A 23,732-nucleotide genomic window follows, 5' to 3' on the forward strand; every position below is an offset into this window, starting at 1 on the left:
CTTTAGAAAGTACAGAAATTATTTGCGCGTATACATATATATATTTTTGAATTTCATTAATATATATGTATAATGCGACATATGGAATGCGTTCTAAAATTTACTCCTTAAAGTAAAAATAGAAATTGCTTTGTTTTGATTTAACTAATTAAATCAATCAAACGCTAATCTAAACTACAACTTAGCCATCATATGCTTTTATAGTTGACGCTCTGACGGAAGCGTCATATCTAGATATCCGTGCATCATGATTGTTGACAGTCACAATCAGCTGTAGCAGTCACACATCGCGCATGCGTCGACATATGATGCTCCGCTGAACGACTACATTCACACAAAAAAAAACTTTTGGTCATGGTGATTTGCAATCTTTGTTTGATAACGAATTGTTGTTCCGTAAACCCAAGATTATAATCCAGAATTATTCTCGTGACGAGCTGTTGTATCAACATGTGAATTCTACGAAACTACGCCTTTCGAATCAGGCAAGGCGATGACTCTGAAAATTTGATCGTTAACAAGGTTTTTACAGCGGCCGCTGATTTCATATAATCTGTCACCCTCAACTGTCAACTATCAAGCCTCCACTCATCTTTATGAAAAATATTTGTTTCTCAGATGTAAATTAAACTCTTTTCGAATGAATTAATAATTGTTGAACACAATCATGAAAGTAAAACCTGTGAGTTTTGTTAAATGAAATTCGAAGAAACTCTCTGTATTAATTGACCGAATAAGATTAGGCATGCACTTCATGCATCCTGCACTGCCACTTTTTGCAATTTTTTTCGGATAAGCATATCGTAATCTTTGCATTGCGCCATCATGAGTGAAGAGTTCAGGAAAATAGTAACCAGATTCCATCCTATTCACGGTGAGAATATTCTCCTGTGTGAGGATAGCACAGTGGCAATACGTACTACGAGTTTTGCCAATTCAGTGGCTTTCAGTGAGAAGCCATTGCAACCAGGAGAAATCTTTCTCGTGGAAATTGAAAAGACAGAGAGAGGATGGAGTGGACATATGCGATTAGGACTTACACTAATTGATCCTGCTTCAGTCAACAACAATCTACCACAGTATGCGATGCCTAATCTAGTTAGATTAGGCAACACATGGATTCTTGCTATAACTAGAAATCAGACTATCTGGGATAACTTTGATGGTGGTCTCTCATCTACATATACTACCCTTACTGGTTAATATCTCTTAATTTAAAATTATTAATTTATTCTTGTTGTACAAGCATGCATTTAATTTATTTTTTCTATTAGAATTATTGAGTATATAGCATATACATTAATAAATATTGTGTCTTTGTTCATTATCAAAGGTATACCACCAGGGATACCAGCCAGAGAAAAGAAATTGGTCACAGATGGAGTCAATGTGCAAACGTCACGTGGCGTTATTCCATTCAATGCTCTGAAACCAAACATAGATGGTTCCTCACAGTGCATCTTGCCCACAGACGTTGGTAGTCGAATTGGTATCATGTACGTACCACAAGCTGGTTGTCCTGATAAGGCAGAGATGCATTTCATCATTAATGGTGAAGATCAAGGTGTATGTGGAAAGGATATTCCCTACAAAGCAGGACCTTTGCGTGCAGTGGTGGATGTCTATGGCACCACGAAACAAGTACGAATAGTTCAACTGTATGGGGGTGAGTATTTATATTATGTCTTATCTTTTTATTTTAACACTTTCTATATTGTTTTTATAATATAATATTGTTTTAGTAGTATCAACGTTACAGAGCGCGTGCCGTGATGCTATACTGCAATATACCAAGAGGAACGCGGTTAATCTGCTTCCATTACCCAGACTATTAAAGGACTATCTGTTATATCAATCGCAGTAAAAATCAGCTCACATTCCATTTATACATACGTTTTTATACATATTTACGAAACATTTTCTGTTAAATTCTTTTTCTCAATGATATCACATAACATATCTCTAATGTTTAATATGTATATGTTTATACATATATATATATGTGTGTGTATATATACATGTTCTAAATCTTAAGTACATGTTTTGTTTATATTGAAAGTAGCCGTTTATTTATCATTTAATGCAAATTACTCTTTTAATTTCTAAATTTTTCTCTCTTTAAAATTGTAATATTAAATTATTGTGTGTACATAATGTGTAATGAAATGTTTATTGCTGCATCGAGGATATCAGCAAAATTGCATTGAAAGTTTAATTGTAAGTATCATTTGGACGTAACCATGTTTATTGGGTATAATATAATGCTATACATAAAATTTAAACATATTTTTTGGACACACCTATCTTTTCCTTAAACGTGTTTTGAATAGATTTACAATAACGATAATTTTTCACAGAAAATCAATATTAGTTTCAAAAAAATGATGTATAAAATAGTATTGAAGTAAATCTTTATTTGAATAATTAAATAATTTTTTTTCAGTTGTGTGTGATGTAAACAATTTCTTATATTAATAGTTGACGTTTAACACAAATTACATCTTTCCACAAATATCTATTTCCAAAGAGTTATTCGTGTATCTTTCTATTTTTTCAAATATAACTTTGATACGAGTATGTATATATGTATACAAGTCCGTATATTCTCATAAGACGCGAGAGATGAATTATTATACATATAAATGGCAAGATAGTTAACATGATGAGCAAAACTTGTTATTTTTTCCTAGAAATATCATAAAATATCTGTAGTATTCGATAAATTATTGTGCATACTAAAGAGATTATTTAAAAAAAAAAAATATATATATATATATATATATATCGAAGTTTATAATGATCAATTAAAATAATTTATATTAATTTTTATAGCAAATTTAAATACGCAAGCGAGTTCTTAAATGAGGTACGCGATAATAGTAGTCAGATATGAAAATTTATAATTGTATCAATTTTTCGTTATTTTTTACAAGAACTGATTATGTTAAATAACATAATGAGATATGAATATTGAGATTAAAAAATTCTCAACAATTTATATATTTAAAAGTGTCAAATCTTTGAACTCGCGTTGTATAAATCACGTAATATAAATTGTATATACTTGGTTACGAGTTTTAAGAGTTATTAAACATGTTCTATAGTATTATTAGCTAGATTATAATGTTTATATTATATGTTTTAATGTGTAAAATTGATGTGTTTGAAAAGATTCTTCCCAGGAATTTCGTAATTTTATCACGTTGAAACTTTTATCATACATAGTAAACAATTATCTATTGTAAGTCCAAATTTGAAAGATGAAGTTTGTTATACGATAGTTAAATTTTTGTTTTCATCTAAAATTTCTTTTGCTTTCTTGTCGAGCCAATCGCACTCAATGCTTTTTTCTTTTATTACGTTTTCTTCTAGTTAGTTTAGATTTTAGAGGAACCTAAAGAAAATAAAGTAAATAATTAAAAAATGCTATATGATATGAAAAGGAGACATTGTAAAATAAAAATCCTAAGATTATTATTCTCGCGATTTTCATCAACAATGTTTCGAACGTTCTATTTACATCTTCGTTTATCGACATTCAAGGAAAATTTCTTTCTTGAAACAAAGGTTTTAAAAACAAGTTTATATATAAAAATATTAACATTGCTCAGTATCTCACAAATGTATTTGAATTTCTCTTTATTCTAAAAACTCTTTTATATAATATAAGTAACATAAAATGATACTTACATTGAAAAGATCCGATAGTTACGTGTCTCGTTGCATATGATCGTACAAAGTACTTGGTTTTATCATCGACGAAGATTGGCATTGTATTTTGCAGTTATTAAAAGACTCGAGCTCAGAAATTTCTTCGATGTATTTGATTATAAATTTATACAGCCAGTTTGAGCCCGCATTTTTGTTTTTAATCCATATTGAAATATATTGTTTATGATGTTGTAGGGCTAAATCATAAATAAAACTTTGTAATTGTTTTAATGCGCAAATCTGACAAGAGCATTCCCATTCTTTTTTCAAGCAATGTAATCGTTCCAATAACGAAAATTCCTCCGTAAATGTAAAAATTCCGCCCGTTTCTGATAATTTGTCATATTTGTATTCAGTCTTATCTTTTAAGCTTTTATATTTAGTATATTCTACTGATAGTTCTTTCTCGTTAATTTTATACTCTTTTGCAGCATTCTGTAGAATTTTTTTGTTAGAGACAAGATCAGCTATTGCTTTTTCAAACCTAGGTTTTTCTTCCAAATATTTCTTTTTCCTTAGAAATATACTTATTTTAAAATTTAATGATTCTTTGTCAAGACTATATTCTTTTGCAACTTTTTCATAAGGTTCATAATTAAGTAAAATTTTTTGTACTGCTTCGTGGAGTCTATGACTAAAGTCTAGATCCTTTTTAATCTTTTCCTCTATGCTCTCGGACATTATTGGAACCTGATGAAATAAAGCGAATAATTAAAATATTCTATGTAATATGTGTGATGAAAGAAGGGGTGCAATTATAAGATAAAAATCAAAATTATTTTCGCGATTTTCACCTTATTACAACAAAAAATCGAACGTTTTAAACGTTTTGTCTAAATGTACTTAATATCAACATTTAAGGATATATATATATATATATTTTTTTTAAGTTTTTCAACAATGAAAAATGAAATAACACATTGACGTTGCACAGAATCTCATAGTGTATTTCAATTTTTCCTTATTTTAAAAACTTAAATAATTATAAAATATATTTCATAATATATTTCATATATTATAATATAATATAATAATGCTTATAATAATAAAATAATACTTACAAAATAATGTTTATAAATATAATCTTAAATTTTGAAAATATCAAGCTGACTAACGTTTTCTCTTTATTTATTTGCTGGTAAATAGGACCGAACTGACAATGAAATTAGTGTCACGAATCGGCGAAACCAAAAATTTCAAAATATAAGTAAGAGAAAGAGAGGTGGGAGAATAGAAAGTTTATATAGTTTAGTGTATATATGTAGCGTTAATTAATTTTTTCATAATTTTATGATCGCTTGATTGAAAATATAACATTATTTTGTACGTATTTTTTTTCGAGTTTGTATTGTACTCGATTTTAAAAACAAGATCTATTTTATGGGAATTTTTCTATAATTTAAATCATATTCTTTTTTGTAAGAATTTTAATCATTTAATGTTAATTTATTTTTTTAATTTTATAATTGTATGAAAACAAACAACAAATTTTTAAAGCAAATTTGATTTTACAATATAAATATATTTATAAGAGAAAACTAGTCAGTGTTTCTCTTATCTTATCGTCTTTCGAACTGCATAGCTATGAATTTATCCAGTATACTTTTATTATATTTGTTTATTATGAGAGATAATTATTTTATAATGTTAAAATATATCTTTAATAAACACTTATGCTATTTAAATATCTACATTAAGGATTTATAATATTACAGTATAATATGAAGGAAAACACGTGCTTAGCAACACAATATAGGCGAGAAGTACACTTAAAAATGCAAACCAGCCTATGAGTATTATGACGTATCTCCATGGCGATTTTTTATTATTTGACTGTACAAGATCGGTATTATCATCCGCATCAATTTCTATCTTTGCTGTTACAGCTGGATCCAAGATGCTGACCAGAAGAATCTGTCCAATTCTACTGCGCAATATGGACGTTGTATTGCTTGAAATCCATGTGGGTGGCTCGGTGGTCAATTCTTGCAAGTGTCGCAGAATACTAGTAAGTATTAAAGCAAACGATGCTATCGCGAAAGAGCTTTCGTAAAAGACGACTGAAATAAAAATATATTTATCATAGAAAATATATTTTTTTTACAATAAAAAATCTCAAATAAATTTAAAATTAATTAATTATTAAAACTATGCAATTGAAATTTGAGGAATTTTACGAATTAATTTAAAAGTAATATCGGAATATTCTCCACACAATGACTCTTAATTTTGAATAGTTTATGTTAACAGAATTTTATTTCAAGAGATTAATTGTCAAAACATTATTTACTATTGAAAATGAAGATTAACGATATTATAAATATAAATAACTGTTTTGTGTCTACATCACTTACTTAGTTTAGGAACGTTAAAACCGCTCTTCGGTACTTCCCAATGTATGTCATGTATACATAATAAATGACAAATGAAATTGAGATTAGCAATCACCATCCGCTCAAAAGATTTCGGTTCTAGCCACAATACCATCAGAGTCATAACCATTAACACTATAAACATCATGAAAAAGTTTGTATATCGAGATCGATGAAACGAGCATATTGAAAATTTTATTTACTGTATTTATTCATTAACATAAAATTGAAATTATTTGAAAAAAGATAATTACACAGATTTATATTGATTTATATTATAAAAGTGGCATTGACATTAATATTAATAAAAGATAACATAATTTACGTGATGCTTACCTATAGTAGGCGATATATATGCAATGCGTATGATGCCCCAATGTCTTCTTAGAATAAAATGATAAGAAAGCATTTCAGCTGTGGAACCCGCATTACTCTTATATTGGCCTTCCCATTTTGTTATGTACATTTTCAATAAATCCCACTCAACATCTTTGGATTGTATTTCCATTAACTATAAATACCGATTTAATTCATAGATTTATAAAAAATAGACAAAATATAAAAAAGTATTAATCAAAGATTATTTTATATATATATATATATATCAGGCATAGATATATCACTTATTGAGAGGTATGTAAGTATATCGGTGTATTGATAGGAAATAAATAGATAAATAATTTGTATACCATATTCAGCGCAGAAACGAGTTCGATTTCGTCACCGGAATGTGACCACGATCCAATTTGTATGGTACAGTTCATAGTATTGTATGGCCACCATGTATTATCCGCGAAACAATATGTAGCATATTTTGCTGCCGTTAACCATTGAATCTTTCCCTGATGTGTGACCCAAGCTTTCGCCTGATTATAACCCATAGAGCTCTCTTCAATTCGTCTAAATATTCAAATAACTCGATAAATATCTCGATATATCTTGAATAAATATCTCTAAATCAAACAATATTGCTTTGCTGGGATAAAAAAAAAATATCAGGAAAGAATTAAAATATTTTGTATATATTAATCCTAGATTATTTTAATTTCACAAATATATATGGTTCTTATCACTTTTGATTAAAACATATATTTAATCGAGATGAAGGGAAAAAATGACTTTTAATTTGAGTTTTAATTATATAAATACAATTTCAAATCAATGTTTCTTGATAAAAGTTTCTAATTTGTTGATAAAAAATTTAAGTTGTAAAGAATTATATCGATAACAATTAATAAATTTACATTAGCACGTTTTCAAATACAAGAATATATTGCTTACTCGTTATATATTGAAATATCCGGCACCCAAATTTGATGGCCTGGTACAGAAATCCAATTGATATTATCATATTGTTCAGGATCCCAAGTCAAATGTGAATCATTCCATGTCTATTTCAATAAGATAATATATACAAATAGAAGGTATTTATATTTTAGAAATTTATATTACCAAATTATATTCAAAAAAATGGAAAGCATCTATAGAAATATAATTCGTCAATCTAACAACTAAATCAATATATACATAATTTTTCTATCATTTAAACTTATTTATATGATATAATATTTACAAATAATTTAAATAAACTTACCATAGATATCCACGTATGTAGTTCGAAAAGTTCTTCTTCGTTATTCTACAACAAACAATTTATAGCTTTAATTAATGTAATTTTTTATGTGATTTTTTTTTGTTTTGTAGATTGCATATTTGTAATCTACAGCTTAAAGTTGCAAAGAAAACTTTTATAATTTAAAGAAAAGATTGAAAGGAATGGGCTAATAATAAGAACCGATGCGTCGGAAATAAAAACGTAAAAAAAATTTTTTGGTGTTTAATACTTATTTATTTTATTTATTATTATATATAGATAAGTATTTAAAAAAATTTGCGTTCTTATTTCCGACTTACCGGCTCTTATTAGTCTATAGTCTATTCCTTTTAATCTTTTATTTGAATATATTAGAACCTTTTCTCCATCGTCATAATTTAAATTACAAAATATTTTGCACAAACAAATTAAAAGTATAAGATAAAAAGTATACAAGAAAAGAAAGGATTAATTTTGATTGATTAAATATTGGCTTTTTTAGAGAATTTGTTATTTACCATAAAAAAACAATTTTCACGATTACTTACAAAGCGAAGAAAATGTGGTACCATACTGAATGTTACTCGCGTCTTGTTATTGTTGTTCTGGACCGGTCTTACATCGGAATCGTACTCGCAGAGGAGATTCCTTTTCAGTCGTAATATAGTAGATTTGCTCTCGACATCGTTGCAACTCATACTTGCTGTCACATTATTATATAAGACATCAAAGATAAATAATAAGATAAAAAAAAGACCGCTTCTGCTCATCTTGGATATATGACTATCGATGAACGAATTTAAAACGACTGAATCGTTTAACGAAATATGTGAGAATAGAATGTGAGAATAATAAATTTGATGATAACCATAACGCCCAACGAAATGTAAAACTACAGATTTCGAAGACCGCCCCTTCAACATCAAACTCTTATCGCTTTCATAACTTATTATTAGAACAGTTCTCATCCATAAGTAATATATATTTTATCGATGAAAATAAAAAAATATAAAATATAAAATAATTTTCATGATTTTTTTTTTTACGATGCTTTAAATTATATTTGATTGTATTTTTCTAATTTAAATCTAAAACTTTATATATTACATACACACACACACACACACACACATATATATATATATATATATATATATATATATAATTAGTAAATTTTTAGATTAAATTAAATTAGGTTAAATTAAAAGCTAACAAAGTAACAATATTATATATTATATTTATATGGATCGTAGATAATTTTTAAGCAAGTCGAAAACAATAACAGAAATACGAGGTTTATAGTTTATTTTATACAAATTTATTTATTTTATCGATTTTTTTATTATGTAGCATTTATGTATATTTATATACATATATGTATATTATTCACTATACACATTTAGCAAATCTTTCCACAGATACGCTTTCTTTATTACAGGTGCAAAATGTTAAATGTTGCATTTTTTTAAGTTACAGAAGTTGTTCACATATAAAATTGTGTTATTAATAATTTTATATAAAAGAAATGTGTGTGATAAATGTCGAATACTTCAATCAAAAATAATACATGATTTATTTGAATCAATCACAACAACATGCGAAAGATTATTTTAAAAACTTTTATAAAGAGATGTTATTATTCGTTAACCTGTAGGTAAAAGAGTAATTAAGATAATGACATAAATGAGAAAAACGCAGAAGAACGACAACCATTCGACAATAGCGGCAAAATATCTCCAAGATTCCTTTCTTCCAGATTTTGATAAATCCGAGCTGTCTTCAATTACTATGCTATCGCCTGTTATCTTGGACTTCTCGTCCTTTAGTATTAGAAAACGACCAGCCCTATTGTTTATGACAAACATTGTCGAGGATGAAATCCAATTTGGCATATCTGTACTCATATTTTGCAGTTTGCGCAACAAAGTCGTTAAGATTAATGCAAAGGTAGCCAATGCCAAGGAATCGCGATAAAACAGCACTGTTGAATGTAAAATAAGTAATTTATTATTTGATTTAAATTATACATGTTTGAGACACGTTTGAGTTTTAATTCTAATTAGGGTTAATGTATTTGAATTATTTTATACTCTCTGGTATTTATTCTAATATTATTATTTATTCCTTCTAATAAAAATTTCATATACTACATATATACTTAAACAATATTTATATATATATATATATATATATATATATATATCTAGAGCTATTAAAATAAAAAACAACATAAAAAATAACATAAAACATAATGTTAAAGTTACAAAATTGAAATATTTTGAAACTAATTTCAAATGTTCTTTAGTTCTATAATTATTCATTCTTTATAATTCTCATACTTACTTATATTAGGAGGATTAATACCATTATATGGCATTTGCCAATGCAAATCGTACAGGCAGAATAGATGGCAAATCAAATTTACGCTTGCAACCGCGGTCCGTTCGACTGATCTCGAATCCAACCAAAGCACAGTCAAAGTGAGTAATATCAAAGCTGAAAAAAATATTTATAGTTTATATTACAGTTTAAGTTTTATTTTGTACTTTTGCTTTTTCAAGAAGTTGCCTACCGATTGCCGGTGTGATGATAGTTTTGTGCTTTATACCGTAATGTCGAATTAACATAAATGAATAATCCATCTTTGGAAAAGTGTTGTTTGGACAACATTCGTACTTTTTAATGTGTTTCACTGCATCCACAAACTTCAAATCGTACAATGTATTATTTTTATAGCTGTCCATGTTAATCTAAAATAAATTTACCCAAACGCAATTATTTTTCGAATAAAATAATGAAATACAAATGTACTTATAAATACAATAAAAAGTCTTTATAGAAAAGATAATCAAATTTTAAAATAATGGTAAAATAATTGTTCTTTTTACAACTTAAAAATTGATCGAAAATAATATTTACGAAATTATAAAGAAAGAAAAATATACATAAAAAAAAAGAATTATAAATTAATAATAAATAAGATAATTTACAAACTCCGTTTCCGTCAAAATGGAAATCGACTTCTTCTTTCCAATATGACCATGAGCCAAGTACAACATGACACGTTTGTTGATCGTAAGGCCAATAAGTGTAATCGCTGTCACATTTGGACATGTATTTCACAGCCGGCACGCAAATTACGGAGCCCGTATTAAATACCAGACAATCTGTTGTAGGCATCTTAAGTACATCATTCGACATATCACTACTAAAAGAAATTATAAAGATAATTATTATATTAATGTCATGCAATTAAAGTACTAATATAAATATAAAAGTTGAAGATTTATTTATAATAGACAATTTATTTTAAATTGGTAAAATGTTAGATCTTCTTAATATTAGAATAACGTGCTATGTATTGCTATAATAATAATATACTGCCAACTTACGAGTTGTGAACACATAGATCAGGCACCCAGAGTTCATCAGACTTCACGTGAATATAAGTGACACCGTCAAAATTATTTGGTGTCCAAGTGAGATGCGTGTCTGTCCAGGACTGTTAATTAAATATCTATTAATTAAAAGAAGAACAAGACATAAAGAAAAATATATTCTACAACTCACAAATGACATCCAACTGTGGAGTGTTAGTATTTCCTTGTGCCCGATCTGTAAGTTTAATTGATTATTTTCTTTATTATTTCCACAACTTTCCATTGCTTTATAATAATAAAAAATATTTAAAACATTTTACACAAAATTTATATCAATAATAACAGTATTTTTAATTAAATATTTGTTATGATAAAAAAATAAATATATAGGGCAAGATTGTTAAAATATGCATGACAATATACGAACATTGTTCCCAAAAACACTTCCTGAAATTTTATATGTATAAAGAATGATACATTAAACACATTTAACATTTTTCAAAATAAATTTATACAATTATATATCTTTAATTCTGTTTAAATACAAAATATTTTTTATAATGATTTCTTTTACGATAATCGACTTACGTATTCCATCATCTTCGGCATCAGCTTAAGAGTGACGTTAATACTAGCTTTCTGATGATTTGGACGAACGGTATTATCATACGTACAGAAAAGATATTTTTTTAGACGCAGTAATGGAGTTGTATCTTCCAGATTTTTACATCCCCGTGTCATAACATCCTCTTCCAATTTCGTGGCTATAAAAGTATCCATATAGAGGCAATCTAAATATTAATTCAATTTTTTAACTAATATAATATCTAAGCATTACCAAATTATTATATATATATATATATATATATATATATATATATATTATTTTTATTTAGAATAATAATTTTTACAAACATTATAATTATAGTTTAAAATTATTTAATATGAGAAAATAAGATTATGACACAATTCTCTTATATTATTAGATCTGGAAACAAGATAAAATAATATACAATTTATATTATTTAATGAAGACATACGATTGTCATAATACATACCGGCCCGATACTGCCATAGAATAATGAAAAATCCGAATATCTGTAGTATTCTCATCTTGATCGGTATAAGTCAACGGCTCTTATTCGACTAATTATCTTCATTATAATAACAGAACAATTTTATTGGACGCGTCATGAAATTCTATACTGTTGATATATTTGACGCCCCTAAAGTATCGACTCTAATTTGAACATTTTATAATAAACTATATTAAAGATCAACCGTATAGAGATCAAAGCATGACTTAATATGTTTTCTATTATCTTTGTGGATAAAATCCTTAAAATTGATGTCAGAAAATTTGTATCAAAATGTATAGTTTTGATATTTTTTTGAAAATATTAACTTTTGAAAATATTTAAAAGTTAGTTTTTTAATAAAGTAAGTAAAATAAAATTAAAGATTAAATTATAAAAATTTAATTATAAAATAAGAATTTCAGTTTTTATGCTATTGTACTAAAGATATCGTTTATTTTTAGAGCAAACACATCTTATTTTTCCGGTTTATGGTTAATCAATGGATTTAATTATAAATATACATATATATATATATTAATGCATTTATTGTTATACACAGGTTTTTAAAATCTATATGAAAGTAGCTTTGTTATTTTGCAAAAAATATAAAAATTAGCAGAATATTAAGTACAAATAACAAATCTAAATAATTTTTGTTACTTATTAATATTTTTTATTATTTATATAACATTTTTATTAAAAAATATAAATTATTTTTAAATTAATAAATGTTAAGAAAGGAAAAGTAATTGAATAATATATCTAAGAACTTTTTAGTTATATTTTATATGTTTTAGTTTAATGATTTGATCCTGTTTATTTTTCATTATTGTGTTAGTGTAATGTCTGATTTGTTCTGTGATGTTGTTTGACTGTGATAATATTTCTGTTCTAATATAGTTCGACTATGTTGTTCTCCATTATGTTCTGAGGTACGAATTTAATATTATTAAGATTCTATATACATATATATATATATATATATATATATATATAAACAATAATAAATATTATATTTCACTTGAAAATTACGCACATATTATTTATTTGAATCAGTCACAAAAGCATGCGAAACATTATTTAAAAAATTTTTATAAAGAGATTTTATCGATCATTCATTAACCTATAGGTACAAGAGTAATTAAGATAACGACATAAATGAGAATAACGCAAAAGAACGACAGCCATTCTACAATAGCGGCAAAATATCTCCAGGATTCCTTAATTCCTGATTTTGGTAAGTCCGAGCTGTCTTCAATTACTATGCTATCGCCTGCTATCTTGGACTCTTCGTCATTTAGTATTAGAAAACGACCAGCCCTATTGTTTATGACAAACATTGTCATGGATGAGATCCAATTTGGCATGTCTGTACTCATATTTTGCAGTTTGCGCAATAAAGTGGTCAAAATTAATGCAAAGGTAGCCAATGCCAAGGAATCGCGATAAAACAGCACTGTCAAATGTAAAACGAATAATTAATTATTTGATTTAATCTATACATGTTTGAGACGTTTAATTTTTAACTCTAATTAAAGTTTTGATGTATTTTAATTTTTTATTCTTTCTTATAAAAAATCTTATATATTACATATATAGTTAAACAATATTTAATATATCTCTAGAGCTACTAAAATAAAAAAGTAACATAATGTTAAAGTTATAAAATTCAAATATTTTAAAACTAATTTCAAATTAAAAAAAATGTTTTTTAGTTCTATAATTATTAATTTTTCATAATTCTCATACTTACTTATATTAGGAGGATTAATACCATTATGCGGCAATTGCCAATGCAAATCGTACAGGCAGAGTAGATGGCAAATCAAATTTACACTTGCAACCGCGGTTCGTTCGACTGATCTCGAGTCCAACCAAAGCACCGTTAAAGTGAGTAATATTAAAGCTGAAAAAAATATTTATAGTTTACATTATAGTATAAGTTGTATTTTGTACTTATGCTTTTTCAAGAAATTGCCTACCGATTGCCGGTGTGATGACAGTTTTATGATTTATACCGTAATGTCGGATTAACAAAAATGTATAATAAATCTGCGGGTAAGTTTCGTTTGGGCAACATTCGTATTTTTCAACGCTTTTCACCGCATACACAAACTTCAAATCATACAATGTATTATTTTCATAGCTATCCATGTTAATCTAAAATTACCCAAACGCAATTATTTTTCAAATAAAATAATGAAATACAAATGTACTTATAAAAAAGATAATCAATAGTGTAAAATAACTATTATTTCTACAACTTAAAATTTTATCGAAAATAATATTTACGAAATTAAAGAAAGAAAAATATACATAAGAGATAAAGAGAATTATAAATTGATAATAAATAAGATAATTAACAAACTCCGTTTCCGTCAAAATGGAAATCGACTTCTTCTCCCGCATATGACCATGAACCAAGTTGAATACGACACAATTGTTGATCGTAAGGCCAGTAAGTGTAATCGCCGTCACATTTGGATATGTATTTTACAGCCGGCACGCAAATTACGGAGCCCGTATTAAATACCAGACAATCGGTTGTAGGTATCTCAAATAGACCATTCGACATATCACCTCTAAAACAAATTATGAAGATAATTATTATATCGGTATCATGCAATTAAAGTACTAATATAAATATAAATGTTAAAGATTTATTTATAATAAACAATTTATTTTAAAATCGGAAAAATGTTATATCTTCTTAATATTAAAATAACGTGCTAGGTATTGCTATAATAATAATATACCGTCAACTTACGAGTTGTAAACAGATAGATCAGGCACCCAGAGTTCATCAGACTTCACGTGAATATAAGTGACACCGTCAAAATTATTTGGTGTCCAAGTGAGATGCGTGTCTGTCCAGGACTATTAATTAAATATCTATTAATTAAAAGAAGAACAAGACATAAAGAAAAATATATTCTACAACTCACAAATGACATCCAACTGTGGAGTGTTAGTATTCCACTGTCCCCGGTCTGTAAGTTAAATTGATTATTTTCTTTACCATTTTTATTCCTTTCCATTATTTTATAATAATAAAAAATATTTAAAATATTGTACACAAGATTTATATCAATAATAACAGTATTTTTAGTTAAATTTGTTTTAATAGAAAAATAAATGTATGGGGCAAGATTGTTAAAATATGACTATATACGAACATTGTTTCCAAAAGCACTTTTCTGAAATTTTATATGTATAGAGAATGATACATTAAACACATTTAATATTTTTCAAAATAATTTTATACAATTATATATCTTTAATTCTGTTTAAATATAAAATATTTTTTATAATGATTTCTTTTACGATAATCGACTTACGTATTCCATCATCTTCGGCATCAGCTTAAAAGTGACGTTAGTAACCGTTTTGTGATGATTTGGACGAACGGTACTATCATACGTACAAAAAAGATATTTTTTAAGATGCAATAATGGAGTTGTATCTACCAGATTTTTACATCCCCGTGTCACAACATCTTCCAATTTCATGGCTGTAAAAATATCCATATAGAGGCAATATAAGTATTAATACAATATTTTAATTAATATACTATTTAATTATTGCCAAATTATTTTATATATATATTATTTTTATTTAAAATAATAATTTTTACAAACGTTATAAATATAATTTAAAATTATATAATATGAGAGAATAAGATTATTGCATAGTTCTCCTATATTATTAGATCTAGAAACAATATAAAATAATATGCAATTATTATTATTTAATGAAGACATGTGTATGTCATACATACCGGCTCGATCTTGCCATAGAATAATAAAAAATCCGAATATCCGTAGAATTCTCATCTTGATCGGTATAAGTCAACGGCTCTTATTCGACTAATTACCTTCATTATAATAGCAGAACACTTCATTGGACGCATCATGAAATTCTATACTGTTGATATACATATTTGACGCCCCTAAAGTATCGACTCTAATTTGAACATTTCATAATGAACTATATTAGAGATCAACTGTATAGAGATCATAGTATGATTTAATATGTCTTCTATTATCTTTGTTGATAAAATACTTAAAATTGATGTGTCATAAAATTTGTATTGGAATGAATAATTTTGATATTTTTTTGAAAATATTAACTTCTTTTGAAAATATTTAAAAGTTAATTTCTTAATAAAGTAAGTAAAATAAAATTAAAGATTAAATTATAAAAATTTAATTATAAAATAAGAATTTCAGTTTTTATGCTGCTGTACTAAAGGTATCGTTTATTTTTAGATTAAACACATCTTATTTTTCGAGTTTATGGTTATTCAATGGATTTAACTATAAATAAATGTATATATATATATATATATTTATTTATTTATTTATTAATATATTCATTGTTATACACAAGTTTTCAAAATCTATATGAAAGTATAACTTTGTTATTTTGGAAAAGATATAAAATTTAGCAGAATATTAAACACAAATAACAGATCTAAATAATTTAATTAATTTATTAATATTTTTTATTATTTATATAACATTTTTATTAAAAAATATAATAAATTATTTTTAAATTAGTAATTGTTAAGAGAGGAAAAGTAATTAAATAATATATCTAAGAACTTTTATATTTTATATGTTTTAGTATAATGATTTGATCCTGTTTATTTTTTATTATTGTGTTAGTGTAATGTTTGATTTGTTATCTGTGGTGATGTTTTGTCTGTGATAATATTTTGATCCACTATAATTCAATTACGTTGTTCTTCATTATGTTCTGCGATATGAATTTAATATATATATATATATATATATATATATATATTACTAAGATTCTATATATATAAATAAACAACAATGAATATCATATGTTTCAATTGAAAATAACGCACATAAATTATTTATTTGAATCAGTCACAAAAGCATGCGAAACATTATTTTAAAAACTTTTATAAAGAGATTTTATCGATCATTCATTAACCTATAGGTACAAGAGTAATTAAGATAATGACATAAATGAGCATAACGCAAAAGAATGACAACCATTCCACAATAGCGGCAAAATATCTCCAGGATTCCTTAATTCCTGATTTTGGTAAGTCCGAGCTGTCTTCAATTACTATGCTATCGCCTGCTATCTTGGACTCTTCGTCATTTAGTATTAGAAAACGACCAGCTCTATTGTTTATGACGAACATTGTCATGGATGAGATCCAATTTGGCATGTCTGTACTCATATTTTGCAGTTTGCGCAACAAAGTGGTCAAAATTAATGCAAAGGTAGCCAATGCCAAGGAATCGCGATAAAACAGCACTGTCAAATGTAAAACGAATAATTAATTATTTGATTTAATCTATACATGTTTGAGACATTTAATTTTTAATTCTAATTAAAGTTTTGATGTATTTTAATTTTTTATTCTTTCTTATAAAAAATCTCATATATTACATATATATTTAAACAATATTTAATATATCTCTAGAGCTACTAAAATAAAAAAGTAACATAATGTTAAAGTTATAAAATTCAAATATTTTGAAACTAATTTTAAATAAAAAAAATGTTTTTTAGTTCTATAATTATTAATTTTTCATAATTCTCATACTTACTTATATTAGGAGGATTAATACCATTATATGGCATTTGCCAATGCAAATCGTACAGGCAGAGTAGATGGCAAATCAAATTTACACTTGCAACCGCGGTTCGTTCGACTGATCTCGAGTCCAACCAAAGCACCGTTAAAGTGAGTAATATTAAAGCTGAAAAAAACAGTTGTAGTTTATATTATTGTTTAGGTTTTATTTTGTACTTATGCTTTTTCAAGAAATTGCCTACCGATTGCCGGTGTGATGACAGTTTTATGATTTATACCGTAATGTCGAATTAACATAAATGTATAATCAATCCTCGGGAAAGTGTCGTTTGGACAACATCTATACTTGTTAACGTGTTTCACTGCATCCACAAACTTCAAATCGTACAATGTATTATTTTCATAGCTGTCCATGTTAATCTAAAATAAATTTACCCAAACGCAATTATTATTAAATAAACTAAAAAAATATAAATGTATTTTATATAAATATATTAAAAAGGCTTTATAAAAAAGATAATCAAATAGTAAAATATATAATGGTAAAATAACTATTATTTCTAAAACTTAAAATTTTATCGAAAGTTATGTTTAAGAAATTAAAGAATGAAAAATATAAAGAGAAAAAGAGAATTATAAATAATTGATAAATAAGATAATTAACAAACTCCATTTCCGTCCAAATGGAAATCGACTTCTTCTCCCGCATATGACCATGAGCCAAATACAATACGACACTTTTGTTGATCGTAAGGCCAATAAGTGTAATCGCCGTCACATTTGGATATGTATTTCACAGCCGGCACGCAAATTACGGAACCCGTATTAAATACCAAACAATCTGTTGTAGGCATCTCAAGTAGATCATTCGACATATCACCACTAAAACAAATTATGAAGATAATTATAATATACTTCATGCAATTAAAGTGCATGACGCAATATAAAGTTAAAAGTTGAAGATTTATTTATAATAAACAATTTATTTTAAAATCGGAAAAATGTTATAAGTCTTCTTGATATTAAAATAACGTGCTATAATATTAATAAATCGCCAACTTACGAGTTGTAAACACATAGATCGGGCATCCAGAGTTCATAGGACTTCACGTGAATATAAGTGATACCGTCAAAATTACTTGGTGTCCAAGTAAGATGCGTATCTGTCCAGGACTGTTAATTAAATATCTATTAATTATAGCAAGCCATAAAGAACAATATATTCTAGAACTCACAAATGACATCCAACTATGGAGTGTTAGTATTCCACTGTCCCCGGTCTGTAAGTTAAATTAATTATTTTCTTTACCATTTTCATACCTTTCCATTATTTTATAATAGTAAAAAATATTTAGAAAAGTGTGCACGCAATTTATGTGAATAATAACTGCATTTCTAATTAAATTTGTTATGATAGAAAAATAAATATATAGGGCTAAGTTAAAATGCGACAATACAAACATTGTTCCCAAAAATGTCATTTTCTTGAAATTTTATATGTATAGAGAATAACACATTTTTTTCAAAATATTTTTATACAACTGTATATCTCTTTCTGTTTATTGTATATGCAATATTGTCCTTATAATTTTTTCTTTTGCGTTAATACACTTACGTATTCCATCATCTTTGGCATCAATCTAAGAGTGACATTAGTAACCGTTTTGTGATGATTTGGACGAACAGTACTATCATACGTACAAAAAAGATATTTTTTAAGACGCAATAATGGAGTTGTATCTTCCAGATTTTTACATCCTCGTGTCACAACGTCCTCTGCCAATTTCATGGCTGTAAAAGTATTCATATAGATACAATCTAAGTATTTCAATATTTGTAATTAATGTAATATCTAATCATTACTATATTATTTTAATTATATGTTATTTTTATTTAGAATAATTTTTATAAACGTTATAATAATTATTTAAAGTTATTTAATATGATAGAATAAGATTGATATACAATTCTTCTATATTATTAAATATAGAAAAAATATGAAATAATATATAATTATTATTATTTAATGAAGACATGTGATTGTCATACCAGCTCGATCCTGCCATAGAATAATGAAAAATCCGAATATTTGTAGTATTCTCATCTTGATCTGTATGAGTCAACGGCACTTATTCGACTAATTCTCTTTATTATAGTAACAGAACAGTTTTATCAGACGCCTCATGAAATTCTATACTGTTGATATATTTGACGCCCCTAAAGTATCGACGCTAATTTGAGATTTTTATAATAATATACTATATTAAGGCAACCTTATCGAGATCAAAGTACGACTAAATTTGTAAATTTTTATTATTTTTGTTCATAAAATGCTTAAAATTGATATGTCATAAATGTTTATCGAAATATATATTTCTGATATTTTTTAAAAATATTAACTATTATATTTAAAAGTTAGTCTCTTAATAAAATAAAATTAAATTAACTAAACTTCCACAACTAATTACTATCTATTAAAAACTATATCCAATTGAATACTTGGAATAATTGGATAATATTTCCAAGAATTTGTTAGTTAAATTTTATATTTTTTAGTATAATAATTTTGTCCTGTTTATTTTTTATTATTGTGTTAGTGTAATGTCTGATTTGTGGTGTTGTCTGATAATATTTCTGTTCCAGTATAATTTGACTAATAATAACGGAAAAAGTAATAATAACGGAAAAAAATGACAACCATTCGACAATAGCGGTAAAATATTTCCGAGGTGCTTTATTTCAGATTTCGGAACCAGGTACAAACATAATTAGCATGATGATGTAAGTAAGGATCACGCAGATAAAAGACAACCAATCGATAATAGTGGCAAAATGATTCCAAGATGATCCTTTCAGTTTTGTTTCAGATTTTGGAACATTCACGTTTGCTTCAGCTTCTGTATTTTCATCTGCAATCTTGATCTCGCTGTCTTTCAAAATCAGAAAACGACCAATTCTGTTGCTCAAGATGATCATTGTAATAGATGAAATCCAATTTGGCATTTCCGTGTTCATGTCTTCCAATTTGCGTAACAAAATTGTTAGGATAATGGCAAAGGTAGCCAAAGCGACGGACTGACCATAGAATATAACTACAGGTAACAAAATAATTTATTATACATATATTTATATAAATGTTAAATGTATATTTTATAAGTTTGATGTTAAAAACACTAATTAGTATTTTTTTTATTTGCAATTGTTATAAACTCTTAAATATTATTTTGATTTTAAATTATATACTTTTTTATTTTGTAAAATCAAAAATGTTTTGCAGTTTTATTTTATCAATATAAATTAGAATATTTCGAAACTTATAAAACATTTTTTTCATACAATATTATATTTTATATTTTTCTTATATTTATAGGTATCCTTTATCTTATTACTCACATATTTTAGGTGTATTAACACCGTTGTACTGTAATTGCCAGTGAATAAAGTAAAGACAGAGCAGGTGACAAGTAAAATTTACGCTTGCTAACGCAAATCGCTCCATCGATTTTGGATCCAAGCAAAGCACCGTGAGAGTAAGAAATATCAAAACTAGAAGATCAATATTTCATCAATATTTAAGTTGATCCTGTTTAGTTTTGCTCTCGTTAATAATTGCTCACCAATGGCAGGTACAACAACAGTTATGTGTTTTCTGCCTTTGTACCGTGTCAATAAGAAGTTGTAATCGATACTTGAAAAAGTGTCATTCGGACAGCATTTAAGCGTTTTTCTCTCTTTCACTGCGTTTATAAATTTGAGATCCCATATCGTGTTATTCTCATAGTCGTCCATATTAATCTACCAAAAAAATTTTGAGTTTACAGCAAGAATATTTAATCAACATAATAAATGTCATTAATAAATATTCTAATACCTCGAAATAAAATTATAATTTTTTTTTATATTATACATATAAGCAATCATGTATTATAATTGCTAATTAAACGTTGAGAAATATTTTATGCTTGCTAATTTTAGATGCATTAACTTGATTCTATAGTGGATAAATTTGATCGATAATAATGTCATTTATGTGCAGAGCGAATATATTAGACTAAGGAAAATTGATGATTAATGTGTTTTTTAAATATTTGTAGATCAAATAATTACAGAAGCATTAATTAATTTGACTTTGCAAACACATACTCCATCTTTACTTATCTGATAATCGACTTCCAGCCCTGTATGCTTCCATGAACCGAACGTAATGCGACATTGATATTTATCATAAGGAAAATAGGTGTAATCAGGATCGCATTTGACCACAAATTTCACAGCTGGCACGCAACTGATGGATCCCTCGCTGAAGAGCAAACATTCTGTCGTAGGTAACTCAAGTTGATTATCTAACATATCGCCACTAAAAGAATCGAGAAAAATAACTATCATTTATATTACATAATTATGTGAAGAAATGATAATTGATAGGATCATAACAATACACAAGAAGCACTTTATCTTAAAATGAAAAGAATATAAGATCAATTTTTGTCAGTTATAAAAAACCGTCAACTTACGAATTATAGACACATAAATCGGGCATCCAGATCTGCGAATTCTTTACATGAATATAATTGATCCCATCATAATCGCTCGGTGTCCAAGTAAGATGCGGGTCAGACCAAGTCTATTAATAAAATAATTGAAGCTTAATTCAAGCAAGGGGATGAGACATAATAATGCCTTCTATAAGAATTCACTTACAAGTGTTATCCAACTATGGAGTGACAATATAGCGTGGTCATTTTGCTGTAAACAAAATAATTTAATTCTTTTTAAACGCGCTGGTATATTATTTTTATTAAGTATATATAGAACGGAAAAAAAAGAATAAGATGGGTATATGTAAAAATTAATAGCAACAAGAAATTTTTATTTCATTAAAACACATATTATATCCAGAAATAAATTTATATAAAAATTAATATAAATCTTAGAAAATTTAATTTATTACTTTTGTGAATTATTTTAAGAAAATAATGCAAACTTTTTTGTTTCACAATTAATTATAACCAAGTGATATAATTCGAAATTTTTATATAATTATATATGCATACTTACTAATTCCATTAGCTTTGGCATCAGCCTCAAAGTGACGACGGTAACATTGTTCTTAAAACTATATGGATGGGTCGAAGTATCATAATCACAAAAGAGCTGCTCCTTAAGACGCAATAGGGGTAGTTTCGTATTGTATACATTTTTGCATTTTCGTATAAGATCAAAATTGGGATAAATAATTCCAAACAGAGCGTCTATAAAAAAAATTTTAAGAAAAATTTATACTAAAATTTAATTACATTTAATTGAATTTAATTGATAAATCAAACATATATTACGATGCTTGATTAATATTAAATTATTTTAATTTACATATTATTTTTTATTATAATATATAATTGTATTGTTATGCAGAATTATAATGTTAATATTGTTTTCAGATATATACGACATATCTGGAATTACTGAATTTAAAAAAATAGATATTACAATTCATATTTATTTCAATACAAATAATCAATTATTTTACATACTGGATTGCCAGAAAATGACGAAAAATCCAAACACCTGCAGTATTCTCATTTTGAACGGTATGTATCAATGGTTCTGATTCGACTAATTCTCATCATTATTGTACCCGAATGTCAGACAATTTGTGATATTTGACGTCATTGATTACGTATGGACGCCCCCTAGATAATCGACCGATTTGAAAACTCTATCCAACGCAGTAAATACAATCGTAATTACAAAATATTAATTAAATCAATCTTTTAAGATTTTTTACTAATCTTGAGTCATTCTTTTATAGAATTTTTTTAATTGATAACAATTGTGAAAACTTATAACAATTAATGTTTTCGACGATTAAATAAAAATGAGAGAATAAAATTAGAATAATAGAAGATTAAAATTAAATTAAATAAAATAAAGGAAAAATAGAATTAACGCGATATAAATACACATTGAAACAAAATAATCGAAAATATTTTAAATAGGATATCTCCAAAAATTTTTGCT

General features: G+C 26.4%; 6 protein-coding genes across 10 annotated transcripts; 1 reads left to right on the plus strand and 5 right to left on the minus strand.

The window, feature by feature from the left end:
* The first annotated feature begins 255 nt into the window (after nt 1-255).
* On the plus strand, nt 256-6,161 carry LOC114928413 (neuralized-like protein 2). Of its 3 annotated transcripts, XR_014924084.1 has the most exons (4): nt 256-1,198; nt 1,334-1,666; nt 1,743-2,217; nt 5,598-6,161. XR_014924084.1 is itself a non-coding variant. In XM_029299583.2 (3 exons), exons 1-3 carry the CDS (start codon nt 826-828, stop codon nt 1,862-1,864), a joined length of 828 nt encoding a protein of 275 aa, XP_029155416.1. In that variant the 5' UTR covers nt 256-825; the 3' UTR covers nt 1,865-2,282. The 3 variants fall into 3 exon arrangements, 2 of the variants coding, with proteins under 2 accessions (XP_029155416.1, XP_029155417.1); XM_029299583.2 differs by lacking the exon at nt 5,598-6,161 and having other exon boundaries at nt 1,743-2,282; XM_029299584.2 differs by lacking the exon at nt 5,598-6,161 and having other exon boundaries at nt 1,746-2,282.
* LOC146725298 (5-hydroxytryptamine receptor 3A-like) lies at nt 4,632-8,519 on the minus strand. Its single transcript, XM_085479929.1, has 7 exons — nt 8,226-8,519; nt 7,678-7,722; nt 7,365-7,474; nt 6,773-6,983; nt 6,420-6,594; nt 6,066-6,218; nt 4,632-5,771 (listed from the first exon to the last, which is right to left on the minus strand). The coding sequence occupies exons 1-7, from the start codon at nt 8,445-8,447 to the stop codon at nt 5,413-5,415; spliced, it is 1,275 nt and encodes a 424-aa protein (XP_085336055.1). The 5' UTR covers nt 8,448-8,519; the 3' UTR covers nt 4,632-5,412.
* Nucleotides 8,520-8,983: 464 nt separating this feature from the next.
* On the minus strand, nt 8,984-12,314 carry LOC114928411 (neuronal acetylcholine receptor subunit alpha-2-like). 3 transcript variants are annotated; one of them, XM_029299580.2, is made up of 8 exons: nt 12,116-12,314; nt 11,646-11,848; nt 11,248-11,292; nt 11,070-11,179; nt 10,672-10,882; nt 10,250-10,427; nt 10,021-10,173; nt 8,984-9,658 (listed from the first exon to the last, which is right to left on the minus strand). In XM_029299580.2, exons 1-8 carry the CDS (start codon nt 12,168-12,170, stop codon nt 9,321-9,323), a joined length of 1,293 nt encoding a protein of 430 aa, XP_029155413.1. In that variant the 5' UTR covers nt 12,171-12,314; the 3' UTR covers nt 8,984-9,320. The 3 variants fall into 3 exon arrangements, with proteins under 3 accessions (XP_029155413.1, XP_029155412.1, XP_029155414.1); XM_029299579.2 differs by having other exon boundaries at nt 8,985-9,658; nt 10,672-10,885; nt 12,116-12,221; XM_029299581.2 differs by having other exon boundaries at nt 8,986-9,658; nt 10,672-10,885; nt 11,646-11,821; nt 12,116-12,220.
* A 599-nt stretch (nt 12,315-12,913) lies between these two features.
* LOC114928412 (neuronal acetylcholine receptor subunit alpha-2-like) lies at nt 12,914-16,068 on the minus strand. The gene is made up of 8 exons (XM_029299582.2): nt 15,915-16,068; nt 15,475-15,647; nt 15,082-15,126; nt 14,904-15,013; nt 14,505-14,718; nt 14,119-14,296; nt 13,890-14,042; nt 12,914-13,592 (listed from the first exon to the last, which is right to left on the minus strand). Exons 1-8 carry the CDS (start codon nt 15,967-15,969, stop codon nt 13,255-13,257), a joined length of 1,266 nt encoding a protein of 421 aa, XP_029155415.1. The 5' UTR covers nt 15,970-16,068; the 3' UTR covers nt 12,914-13,254.
* A 920-nt stretch (nt 16,069-16,988) lies between these two features.
* Nucleotides 16,989-19,861, minus strand: LOC146725299 (neuronal acetylcholine receptor subunit alpha-3-like). The gene is made up of 8 exons (XM_085490307.1): nt 19,764-19,861; nt 19,330-19,505; nt 18,950-18,994; nt 18,778-18,887; nt 18,383-18,596; nt 17,957-18,134; nt 17,728-17,880; nt 16,989-17,431 (listed from the first exon to the last, which is right to left on the minus strand). Exons 1-8 carry the CDS (start codon nt 19,816-19,818, stop codon nt 17,094-17,096), a joined length of 1,269 nt encoding a protein of 422 aa, XP_085346433.1. The 5' UTR covers nt 19,819-19,861; the 3' UTR covers nt 16,989-17,093.
* A 561-nt stretch (nt 19,862-20,422) lies between these two features.
* Nucleotides 20,423-23,337, minus strand: LOC146725300 (neuronal acetylcholine receptor subunit alpha-9-like). The gene is made up of 8 exons (XM_085490357.1): nt 23,246-23,337; nt 22,773-22,966; nt 22,416-22,460; nt 22,229-22,338; nt 21,858-22,071; nt 21,332-21,509; nt 21,108-21,260; nt 20,423-20,806 (listed from the first exon to the last, which is right to left on the minus strand). Exons 1-8 carry the CDS (start codon nt 23,292-23,294, stop codon nt 20,454-20,456), a joined length of 1,296 nt encoding a protein of 431 aa, XP_085346483.1. The 5' UTR covers nt 23,295-23,337; the 3' UTR covers nt 20,423-20,453.
* Between the last annotated feature and the right edge of the window lie 395 nt (nt 23,338-23,732).

This window comes from Nylanderia fulva, unplaced genomic scaffold, assembly GCF_048542155.1.
Source record: "Nylanderia fulva isolate GAGA-0341 unplaced genomic scaffold, ASM4854215v1 Scaffold1, whole genome shotgun sequence".
NCBI lineage: Eukaryota > Metazoa > Arthropoda > Insecta > Hymenoptera > Formicidae > Nylanderia > Nylanderia fulva.